The sequence below is a fragment of the Saimiri boliviensis genome, chromosome 10, assembly GCF_048565385.1.
Source record: "Saimiri boliviensis isolate mSaiBol1 chromosome 10, mSaiBol1.pri, whole genome shotgun sequence".
Classification (NCBI taxonomy): domain Eukaryota; kingdom Metazoa; phylum Chordata; class Mammalia; order Primates; family Cebidae; genus Saimiri; species Saimiri boliviensis.
Window position 1 is genome coordinate 21,490,650 of NC_133458.1, and position 12,647 is coordinate 21,503,296.

The following is a 12,647-nucleotide window of genomic DNA, read 5'->3' on the forward strand; positions in this document are numbered from 1 at the left end:
ACCACGTTGGCCAGGATGGTCTAAAACTCCTGCCCTCAAGTGATCCACCCTCCTTGACCTCCCAAAGTGCTGGGATCAAAAGCATGAGCCACTGGGCCTGGCCTGATTATATTTATATAAATGTGTTATTAGTATGTGTTCCAAAATTACATGAGGTTCCTGAGGCTCTGAGATGTCTTAGTATATGTTATCAGTAATAATTACAATTATTATGTAAAACTGTTGTATGCCACAGAAGTAACCAAATTTGCTTGTCATTTGTGTCTTTACCGGTAGCTGTTTTAAGACTTTCATCATCCAAGATTGCTTTACTTCATCCTTTTATAGGGTGGTTTATAATCAGCTATAGAACTCTGAGGAGTACTCTTAAATACAGGTTTCTAATAACTTCAGAAAATATGCCATTGGAATAAAGAGAAGGAAAACTCCCAGGATTCTCATAGAGAGCTTTGTATTCAGGAGGACTGCTAATGCAATATAAAGCAGAACAGGAATTAATTGCATGGACTGGACTAACAGAAGACGAAATCATCTTTTATGACTTTATGTCTCAAACATTTGCTGATTCTTTCTGTTTTGTTTTCTAGAGTCAAGAAAGTTTTCCCTTCTTTTAAGCTATTTACAGCTTTTAACAACTGGGTAAAGTATACTCTAATAAGAAAAATTTAAAACAATTCCTTTCTTTCAAACTAATTGCAATTGTTTCAAAATTTGGAAAATATTTGGTGAATATTCTTAGTTTATGACAATACAGCTCTGTGCATAATTTCAATAAGAATCTATTTTCTTTCATAACAGGACATAATTGGGGACACTGGTGATTTTATCAAGGCTTTGACTGTAACGACATTTTCAGATTGCATTGAGAAAATGTGGCTGACCTATAAAGCCAATAAAAGCCCCTTGGAAAAACTGGGATCATACATTGTTATTTGCAGAGTCCTGACCTGTGGTAAGTAAAGAATGTCACTTTCTGACAAGCCCAGGAAACTCGAGTTTTCTTGAGACCTTGAAAAAAAAGGAATTCACCCAATTCACACAGGTATCTGCAGGCACAGTGAATTCTTAGCTGGGCTCAAGGTTTTTAAAAACCTCAAATCTTAGATGCCTTATGAAAATTCGCTTCCAGGAAAGCCAATTTTATGAAGAAAAAGAGAGAGCCTGCATGGCAAATAATTATTCTTGCTGTACTTTATGCAAATAATCAAGCCAAGTACAGTAAACTAAAACTTACTTTAAACATAAATTGTTCCTACTATGATTTTGTCTTGAATAAAATTTGAAAGTTGGAGAGAGAAAAATTACATTTCAAACTAAACTATAGTACACCTGTTATTAGATTCTAGTCTTGCCTAATGTTTCTGACTTTTATTATTTTCCACAATTTAGACTGAATTTTAAAATTTTTCCTGGCTACAAGTCTCCAAAATAATGCTTTCAATTTTTTCCCTTCTTTTTTTTCCCTTTTTTGTCCATTTTCCTTTAATTGAAATCGCTAGGAATTAAGCTGTGCTCTTCTTAAAGCCATGCAAACTGAAACTAGACAACTTAAACTTTGAAAGAAAATAATAGCAACCTATTTCTGTACATAAACCACCTTTATACCTGCCTACTGATGCATGAACTTCAGAGTAATAGAGCCTCTATCAGTTTTCCAAGGCTGTTTTCACTTTTTGTTTGTTTGTTGTTTTCTTTCTCTCTTCCTCTCCCATTTTTTTTCTTTGTGGGATGTGAGACCTTACAGTCTGCTAAAAATGAGCTTTCCTAACAATGTGGGACCTGTCTGTCTAGGAATAAACTGTCCTAGCCATGAGAGATCAGACAAAACCAGAGACTCATTTGCTTCTAAAATGCTTTCTCAGAAAGATTTTAAAAAGAAAAAGGCAGCGAAATGTGAAAGGAAAATAAAAACAACTCCAGTTCACTATGCTAAAAGAAAAAAAAATTAAGCTGAAAGCTAAGTCATGCAAGAAGCTGACTTTCCTATTGTTTCTAAGTAGATAGCAACAGATAAAAGGTTAAACATCTCCACAGGCAGCTTCTCTATGTTCACCTTACATAAATAAAGTGTGCTGGTTTACTGAGCATGAGACAAATACACAACTGACTATTTCTCTACCTGCTACCTGCTCCTTTTCTCTTGTAACATATGGATTATCACGCCCTCCTTTTCTCTCCTCCCACCCACTTTTTCCCTCTAAATATTGGAGCCCTCAAAATCATCTTTGAAGTAAGGCACAGACTACAGACTGTTTCTGCAATTCCACTTTCATTTGTTCCTGGTATGTCCTTAGCCTTGGCAAAATAAACTTCTAAATTGATTGAGGACCTAGCTCAGATACTTTTGGGTTTAGACCACATTCTCTGTGTCCCCATCTTTTTTTTTTTTCTTTTTTTGAGACGGAGTCTTGCACTGTCACCCGGGCTGGAGTGCAGTCGTGCAATCTCGGCTCAGTACAAACTCTACCTTCCAGGTTCAAGCGATTCTCTTGCTTCATCCTCCTGAGTATCTGGGATTACAGGCGCCCACCATCATACACAGCTAATTTTTTGTATTTTGTCTTTCACCATGTTGGCCAGGCTGGTCTCGAACTTCTGACCTTGTGATTCACCTACCTTGCCCTCCCAAACCACTGGGATTACAGCTGTGAGCCACCACGCCCAGCCTCCTGGTCCTTATCTTAAGTGAGCACTGGAAAATGTGTTCTCCTTAGAGTCTGAGCAGCTTTCTCAGATAATTTCCTGTCCACAGAAGGTTGAAGCCCCATGATCAATTCAAGTCTATTTACAGTTTCCTTTAGTCTTGACTGATAGATATTTTGGCATGTCTCTCAAAAATTCAGTCAGCTTCTTCCATATTTGATTCAAGCCAGCTCCACATACCGTAATTGTGTGTCTCCACTGTACTATAGGTACCTTGAATCTATTAAGCTCTGTCATGGGAAGATCTGTACCATTTTGTTCAACTGAAAAGATTCAAGGAGTACCATTTTAATCTATTCTGAGGTTTTAGTCATGGGTGTGATACTTGCCAAGAGGTTGGGTTCTAAAAGCCTTTGTTGCTCATCTCAGTTTTGTTTTTCAGTGAATAATAATGGGAATTACTTGCATCTTCTAAACATGTGTGTCTCCAAATTTATAGCTCCCTATAATCACTTTCATTCCTAACTGCAAGCTGGACAATTATTTTCTGAACTTATCGTTGCCTGTAGCATTGAGGCAGGAGAATAGGGTCTGGAGGCAGGGAACCCAAGGCCGATTCACACTGACCTCCCAAAACTAAATTGAAAGGAAAAGTCCAACTTTCCATGCCCAAATAACAAAAGGACTTGAGCTACGCCCTTTGCAACCCCCATCTTTTCTGCATGACAGATAAAAAATTGCAACTACCCACGCACTGGGATCTGTGGGGGTGGGGAGGAGAAACAGGGGAGGGACAGCGCGGGGGTGGGGAGTTGGGGAGAGATAGCATGGGTAGAAATGCCACATACAGGTGATGGGGAGGAAGGCAGCAAATCACACTGCCATGTGTGTACCTATGCAACAATCTTGCATGTTCTTCACGTGTACCCCAAAACCTAAAATGCAATTTAAAAAAAATTGCAACTACCTCTGGTTGATCCCCTCCTGCAACCAATCAGGCTGGTCACAGGCCAAGTCTTCCTTTGCATAGGAGTATAACTTTGTGGATTTTTTTTGTTTTTTTTTAAGACAGAGTTTATGCTGTGGCCAGGCTGGAGTGCACTGGCACGATCTTGGCTCACTACAGTCTCTACCTCCCCAGTTCAAGCGATTCCTCTACCTCAGCCTCCCGAGTAGCTGGGACTACAGGTGTGCACTCCGACACCCTGCTAATTTTTGGTATTTTAGTAGAGACCAGTCTTGAACTCCTGATCTCGTGATCCCCCACCACCACCCCCCACCTCTGATTCATCACTTTCTGCAACCAATTAAACATTTGCATAGGGTGTAACTATAACTTTGCCTCCCAGCCTCTGATTCATCACTTTCTGCAACCAATTAGACATTTGCATAGGATGTAACTGCAACTTTGCTTCGGGCTCTGACTGGTCCTCTCCTGCCCAGACTGATTTAGGGTCCACTACTTCATTGACATCGGGCGTACACCAAATAACCAATGGGAAACCTCTAGAGAGTATTTAAACCCCAGAAAATACTGTAACCAGGCCCTTGAGTCGCTTACTCCAGCCTGCTCCCACTCCACAGAGTGTATTTTCATTTTCAAGAAATCTCTGCTTTTGTTACTCATTCTTTTCTTGCTTTGTGCATTTTGTCCAATTCTTTGTTCACAGTGCCAAGAAACTTGACACTCCCCACCAGTCACAGTATTTTATATAGTCAGTAGTTATTGACACATGCCACCAGCTTTCCATTTTCTGGCCTTTTCCTCCAGAGCTACTAGAGCTTCCCCATATTATCACAGGACTTTTGCTAAAGGTTTCAGTCCTGTGAATACGAATCACCATCTTTATGGCTTCTCCTATCACTTCCTTTGTTGTGTATTCCTCAGCCCCTGAGCCAATGCTATTTATTTAAAGATTTTGTTCTAGTAACATCCCCATTCTGACACTAATTTCTGTGTTAGTCAAGGTTGGTTCAGTGTTCCTCCAGTAATAAACACCACAGTTTCAATGGCTGAAAACAATAAAAGTTTAATTCATATTCATCCCATATATCCATTATGGGATGATGAGGGAGCTCTGCGCTCTGCTTATTGTAGTTATGCAGGAATGCAGACTGACTGTATAGCCATTATCTTGCATGCTGCTAGTTGCTGTAGTAGAAGGAAAGAGTTCTGAAGGGTCTCACAAAGACAAGCCTGGAAGTGACTCACTTCATGTCTGCTAACTAGTAGGCCAAAATTAGTTACATGACATTATTCAACTACAAGCCAGGAAGAGCAATTCTCTCTCGTGCCCAGAATGGCAGACAAAAGGAACTATTTCTTTAACACTATGAATACTTACCAGAATAGGTAAACAAAAAAGATAATTAAAATACTTGTGATATGTGCTGTAAATAGGAGAAAAGCTGGGCTATATAAGTAATTGAGGGACCTATTTAAAGTGGGTGGTTTGGGAAGTGTCTCTGAAGGTTTGCATTGGAACCTCAAAAGTCAGAAGAAATGAACAAGACTGAGATGAAGAACATTCCAGAGAAGAAACAAGAAATATAACGGCCTTAGGGTGGAATGAGCCTGGTTTAGCTTGAAACTGAGAGAAGACAAGATATTTCAAAATCAAAGAAACAATGAGGGTGTCCAGGGAATGTCATGAGAGAGGAGATAACATCAACTACCATCAGCAGTCAGTGCACAAAAGGCCCTGAAGGCCTTATGAAGTAGTTAGGATTTTAACCTACCTGCAATAGGAAGCCTTTGAAAGGTCTTAGGACAAAGAGTGCATGTTTAAGTTTTAAAAGAGTAACTCCCAATGTGGGGAATTATCTAGACATGTTAAGAGTGAAAATAGGACACCAACTGGGAGCCTATCACAGCACATAGCATCATAGCAGCGTAGACAGAGATGACGACAGTGGCAAGGGTTGGGGGGCATATGTGAGGATGCAGGCAGTAGTAAGTAGTGAAGATGGCAAGAAATGAACAAATTTAAAACATATTTTGAAAGATTTACTGATGGATTGAATAAGCGAAAAGTTGAAAATGGGAAGAGCGATTACGACTCCCATGTTTCTGGTTTTAGTGATAGGGTGGTTGGTACTGCCATTTTCAGATATGTATCGGGGATAACTAGGTTTAACATCTGCAGGAGACCAGATCCTATTCTGGACATGTTAAGTTTGAGAAATCCAAATGAGTAAGAAGTTAAATATAAGAGTGGATCACATAGGAAAAGTCTGGTTAGAGATTTTTTTTTTCTTTTTTTTTCTTTTTTCTTTTTTTTTTTTTTTTTGAGACGGAGTTTCGCTCTTGTTACCCAGGCTGCAGTGCAATGGCGCGATCTCGGCTCACCGCAACCTCCGCCTCCTGGGTTCAGGCAATTCTCCTGCCTCAGCCTCCTGAGTAGCTGGGATTACAGGCACGCACCACCATGCCCAGCTATTTTTTTTGTATTTTTAGTAGAGACGGGGTTTCACCATGTTGACCAAGATGGTCTCAATCTCTTGACCTTGTGATCCACCCGCCTCGGCCTCCCAAAGTGCTGGGATTACAGGCTTGAGCCACCGCGCCCGGCTTTTTTCTTTTTCTTTTTGAGATGATCTTGCTCTGTTATCCAGGCTGGAGTGCCGTGGTGGAGTGCCATGGTACCATCATAGCTCACTGTGGCCTCAAACTCCAGGGCTCAAGCAATCCTCCCACCCCAACCTCCCAAGTAGCTGGGACAGCAGGTGTCTGACACTGCACCAGATAACTTTTTAATCTTTGTGTTTTGTAGAGATGGTGTGTCATTTTGTTGCCCTGGCTGATCTTCCAGCCTTGTCCTCCCAAACTGCTAGGATTACAGGCATGAGCCACTGCACCTGGCCAAAGACATAAACCAAGAGCTCTCAGCATGATGTAACTCAGAAAGCACACAGGTGGGAGTGTGTTGGAGAAGAGATGGAGATTCCAGGACTTGCCTAACAAACTCCCTGAGATTTGTTTCCAGAAATGTATCACTGTTGGGTATGTGGACTTGTATTTCTAATTGTCAGGGAGTAAAATTAACAAATAACAATCTAGATAGCTGTTAATATTTGGAAGGATTTCTTTTTATTTGAAACCTATTTGCTATTCTATTCTAACTGACAGCAAAAAACTACATTTCCAAACACTATCGGTATCCCCATTCTACACATGTGGAAAACTGAAGCATGGGGCTCAGTAGAAGAAGGGGATTCAGTAATTTACCCAACATGACACAAAATTGGCAAGAAGTGGGGCCGGTATTGGCAATTAAACAGACTCTGAACCCCAGACTCTGTTCAGAACCCCTACACTGTATGGCAGTGGTGGTAAAGTAGCTTCGTTAATTTTAGTGGGTTACAAATAATAGATTATCTGTATATATATGAGTTATATATATAGTAATAGTTAAATATGTGTATATATTATGTGTATATTCTAGTTTCGAGAAGAGCTTTTATTGGATCTATGTTCATGTGCTCATGCTTGGATCATTAGAGTTGTCAGAAACAGTTCACCTGGTAGCTGTGCACTATGGCATTACAACTAAACCCTGGGAAGCACAGAACTGACTTCACTAGAACGGTTCTAAAGTTTCAAGACATTAAAAACAAACGGTAAATTTAAAAAATGCACATTGTACTAGACAATTTGGTTTGCTCCGCTTTATGGCATCAAACTGAATTCCTACTCCTGTACATCATTTGCTGGTCAGGAAAAGTTTTCTTTTTTTTCCCCTGCCACACACTAAAGTTTTTGCTCCAGAGAACATTACACATAGTTAACATACTCAATTTACATTGTAGTTTTAAGTGTCGAAGGTTTCCTTGAGGGCAGGAATAGCGTTATTCTATCGTTTTTAGCCCAGTAATACAGTATAACAGAGAGCGGGAAGGTAGAAGGTAGGGAGGGAAGGGGAAAAGGAAGGAAAGAAAGGAGTTCACATCAAACACTCTTACTATACATTTTTAAAAGCTGAGCAAGATGCCCTCCAAGATTGTTTCTTAAAAAGTAAAGTGTTTAAAACTTTAGGTGCAGAAAAGTCCTAATCCCATCCACAATACCTCTCACTCTTCCTCCACTCGCAGCCTGGACCTCCTCAGGACTTCACTCAGCCTCCCAGTCCCGCCCACTTGTCCCCGGCTCCTCCCCTCCACACTGGCCACTCCCGTACAATACGCATGCCCAGTAGTGGCGCCAGCGTCGCGGACCTTAGAGGCGGGGCCCAGAGAGGGGCGTTCCGCGGAGAAGAGGAAGAGGAAGTTGGGGGAGGGTCCTAGTGGGGAGTGAACCGGAAGTGTAAAGGTTCCTGCTTCTCGGCCAGGCGGAACCTTCTCTGCTGGGCCCCGTGGCCGCAAAAGAACTTTCTTTCTCCCGCCCGAACGGAACGGTCGCAGCGGCCAACTGCCTCGCCCGCCTGGCAGCCTAACCCGCCCTCTCTTCTTCTCTCCGGCATCGCGCGGCCCTGCCTCCCTCTTGCCCGGCGGCATCCGCTTGCTGCTGCCACCGCCTCCTCATCTTCTGCCCGGCCAACCGGCCTGCCCCGCTGCAGTGATGTGCGACAAGGAGTTCATGTGGGCCCTGAAAAACGGAGACTTGGACGAGGTGAAAGACTATGTGGCCAAGGTAAGCGGGGATGAGAAGAGTAGGCGAGAACACGGAGGTGGGCTGGAGGTGAGGCTGAGGAAGCTGATGGGAGCTGGACTGCGGGAATGGGGGCGGGCGGGAAGAGAGACTTCCTGGGTGGAGGCGGCACCGAGGAGAGAGGGGCGCCTAGGGAGGAGCTAAGCGGAAAGAAGGGTCCAGGTAACTTGGTAGCGTTCTGCGTCAGGTAACTGCTGTGTTAATGAGGCGCTACTTGACATCCTGGCCTCTTGGGGGAGGGGGGAGTGGCGTCTGGCTCCTCCAGACTCCCTTCTGAGCGCTGATCATTTGAGTTTGGCCCCCTTCTACACCAAAGTTACTTAAACCTTTCTTTGAATGAGGTGGGTCTCCATCTTGGACTTAGCCATGACTAAATGAAGTCACCTAAGTAATTAGGATCAGAGGCACATTTTGTTTAACGCTGGGCCTGGTGTGAATATAAAGGATTCATTGACCGTGAAAAGAGTACTATAAATAGCAATAGTTAAAATTCTGGAACTTGGTATCACTTCACTGTGGTGTCTTAACTTTGGGTGTGGTCTTTTTCCTTTTCCCCCACCACAACAAATACATATTTGGCATCTGGGAATGTTTAAGATGTCTGAATAGTTTTTAAACAAGCATGTTAACTTTAGTTATTCCATTCTTCTCCCTGATGTCACCTGAAATGCTTACGCGTGTAGTAAATAGCAATGCATGCAGTTTAGTGACAGTGTAATTGGGGGTAAAATAATGATGAAGAAACCCAAACTTAAACCTCAGCCCCAAATATAAAACTGAATCCACATTGTGGCAAAGTGGGAAACTTAAAATTCCAAGCTAGCCTGCCTTTCCATCCTAAAACTGTGCCTTTTGTAATTATGAGAGAACTTAACATATGATTTTAATTTAGGGATAATCTAAAAAGAATCTTTCAAAACAAGTATAATTTTATGACAACCACGGATGGCGTCTTCCTCACCTTCTAAAAGGGTGAGAATTCAGGCTAGATTTTAACTCTTAAAGGAATAGGACCTGACCTGGGTTTTTGCTGCAGGGGTTTTGCATCAGAGGTATGTGTTAGGAAGCAAGTAAGCAGAAGCAGTTTCTTAAAAGTTACAGGATTCTGCAAGGCAAACTGCTGATGGTTTTGACTCTATTTACTGTCATTACAATTTAGACTTTTTGGGTGCTGCTTACCCGCTTAGTTGTTATTTGCAGTGGATTTTTAGGATAGGCTGTCTTCTAGTCACTGCCTTCTCAGTTGGTAGCCGACTGAAACCTGACTTATTGGCTATTTTAATATAAAGTTAAAAGGAAGAAATTATTTGGAACACTTAGCAGTGGCAGGACACTGCAATACTCTGGAAGTGAGTGGGCTTTTGTTTTCCTGCCATGGTGGAACCTAGGTTATTTGATACACTTGAAATACAAAAAATTGATTAAGTACTAACTGAACTTACAGCTACCAAAATAACACAATTTATTTAGTGTTTTCCTGACACATTACTTTATGTCCTCCTTGTGACTATTGTGAAGTAAGTCCTATTATTGGTCCCATTTTACAGATTACTGAGATGCAGGATACTTAAGAAAAGTTATGGAGCTGGTAAATTGTGAAGTAAGAAATAAATTGCTAACTCCAAAACTGAAACTCTTGAACTGCTCCATGCAATATCTGTCAGTCTAAGATCTAATTGTGAAAGCATAGCATACCAAGATTTCTAGTAGGAGATTTCCAAGGTCCACATTCAGGCAGATAAATGCCCAAAGAATTCTCAACTACACAAAAATATTTGTATGAAAATATGTGCCAATAAAGATGGATTAATTTATTTCCAATTAGTTTTATAATTCGGTTATCATGTTCAGTTTTCTTTTTTTCCCTATATTACTACCATAGCCTATTCTTCATTAATATAAAAAATGTTCATAAGAGGGAGGGTAGACATTCAGAAAAAGCAAAAGGAAGTATTGAAAACTGGACTATCCAAAAAATATGACTGTACCTGTAATGTAATCTGATGTACAGAGCATTGAGCTTTATCCTTTCTTAGTTTTTATTAAGTAATGAAGATTTCATAAAGTATCTTTCACTTTGTTAATGAGAAATAATGACAAAACAAGCACTAAAGTTCATATTGACTTGGCTTCCTAGTGGTGCCCTTGTATACTCTCAGGTCTTTATTAGTTTCTTCTGCCCCACAGCTTCTCCCCTGCTTATTTATTGACTCACCTTTTTCATCTACCAATTTGTGAACACTCACTTTCTGAGTTTATGTAATGTGCGTCTATTTGAGTTGGTATGTGCAAAGAAAATGCCAAAGAAGCATTTACACTTGTCTAGTCTTCATTCTCAGGGATGAGAGTCCATTTAAAATACTCTCTTCAGCGTTCCTGTGAAGATCTCACACACTGTTAACACAAGAATCTACCTGGAAGAGTAAGATAAGCATTTTAGTATTTCCCTCCTTCTCTCCTTTTTTTTTTTGGAAACAGTTTTTTTGTGTGGTTGTTTGTGTTTTTGGAGATAGGGTCTTTGCTTTGTCGCCCAAGCTAGAGTGCAGTGGCATGATCATAACTCATTGTAACTTCAGACTCCTGGGCTCAGGTAATCCTCCTGCCTCAGCCTCCTGAGCAGCTGGGACCATAGGTGTGCACAACGACACCCAGTGGATTTTACATTTTTTGTAGAGACTAGATCTCACTTTGTTGCACAAGTTGCCCTCAAACTCCTAGCTCAAGCGATCTTCTGGCCTTGGCTTCCCAAAGCCCTGGGATGATAGTTGTGAACCACTGGGCCCAGCCTTTTTTCCCTTTTTAAATTAGTATTTTTAAAAATGAGTAATTACACTTTTCTACCTGCTTCTGACTTCTTTCTTGAAAGGATATCCCTAAATCATTGGTTTTAGGTGAGTTCTTGAACTTAGAAAAGTGAATTCATCGTTCCCAAGCCACTGAAAGTTGTGTTTTGAAATGGAAAAGACACTATTTAGAGAAAAATTTAGATTATTTAGAGAAAAATTTAGATTACTGCATTACATGTTCATATATAATCTTAAACAATATCCGAAGCAATTTTAAAGTCTTTCAGTGCTGCATTTGGCTTCTTGACTGACTTAAGGACCACATTTAGTTAATCATTCATTTTTATTGGGCATCTTTCAGGTTTTAAACACTTTAGAAGTCCTGAGATGATAGTAAAGAAGTTGGACACAGTTCTCAGGAAACATAAGCACCTATATTCAGCAGACCTATGTGAAAAAAGATTCAGACTTTTATAGTAGTATATACTTTTATATGGTATATAAGTAGTATATACTTTTATATAGTATAATTATAAATCACATCTCACTTTCATAAAATTCAGTTGTCCAGCTGGAAAACAAGTCTAAGCCAGAAAATAAGCTATTCATGAGAAGCCAAAACAGATATTCATAGCCCCATTTTTGATCTGGATGTTTCTTTTGGGTGCCATTATTTTTGCCTTTGTCTTCCATTTCTGCTTTTATGTAAATTTCTCCTGTTGGAGTTAATTCTAGCCTCACCTGAGTTTCAGACTGCATAAGCTCTGTTCAGACAAATTTTAAATTGAGCTGTATTCCTCTCAGCTGTTTTTTTATTGCTATTGTGTCTCCATTTTGACTAATGGCACCGTGACCCAACCATCTGCCCATACCGGAAACAAGGAAACTTTCCTAGATTTCTAAGGGTTACCAAGACTACCTTCTTTGTCTTCCTCTTACATTTCTCACTCTCCTTTCTTCTCACTACTTAGGATCGGTTGCTACTTCTTTCCAGCCTGGACTATGTTTTTTCTTGACTATAAGAAAATAGTCAAGAAAGAAAATACAGAATTTGTCTGAACAGTGATTACACAGTCTGAAAGTCAGGTGAGGCTAGAATTAACTCTAACAGGAGAAATTTACATAAAGGCAGAAATTGAAGACAAAGGCAAAAATAATGTTACCCAAAAGAAACATCCAGATCAATCCCATTACTGGGTATATTTCCAAATGATCATAAATCGTTCTACTATAAGGACACATGCACACGAATGTTCATTGCAGCACAGTTTACAATAGCAAAGACGTGGAACCAACCCAAATGCCCACTGATGATAGACTGGACAGGGAAAATGTGGCACATATACACCATGGAATATTATGCAGCCATCAAAAACGATGAGTTCATGTCCTTTGTAGGGACATGGATGAACCTGGAAACCATCATTCTCAGCAGACTGACACAGGAGCAGAAAATCAAACACCGCATGTTCTCACTCATAGGCGGGTGTTGAACAATGGGAACACATGGACACAAGGAGGGGAGCACTACACACTGGGGTCTGTTGGAGGGAAATAGGGGAGGGACACTG

General features: G+C 40.7%; 1 protein-coding gene and 1 long non-coding RNA gene across 3 annotated transcripts in view; one reads left to right on the forward strand and one right to left on the reverse strand.

Annotated features, from left to right (window-relative positions):
• The window catches only part of LOC104652037 (uncharacterized), a 221,403-nt gene extending 213,631 nt beyond the window's left edge, over window positions 1-7,772 (reverse strand). Inside the window, exon 1 of one of the 2 annotated variants that reach the window (XR_012512019.1) lies at window positions 7,711-7,772. This is a non-coding gene — a long non-coding RNA (uncharacterized LOC104652037). The remainder of the gene's footprint in view (window positions 1-7,710) is intronic. The other variant, XR_012512020.1, reaches the window with a different exon arrangement.
• Window positions 7,773-7,921: 149 nt separating this feature from the next.
• MTPN (myotrophin) overlaps window positions 7,922-12,647 on the forward strand; it is a 50,310-nt gene continuing 45,584 nt past the window's right edge. The window contains exon 1 of the mRNA XM_003920968.4: window positions 7,922-8,272. Coding sequence (XP_003921017.1) covers window positions 8,201-8,272 — 72 coding nt within the window. The 5' untranslated portion in view covers window positions 7,922-8,200. The remainder of the gene's footprint in view (window positions 8,273-12,647) is intronic.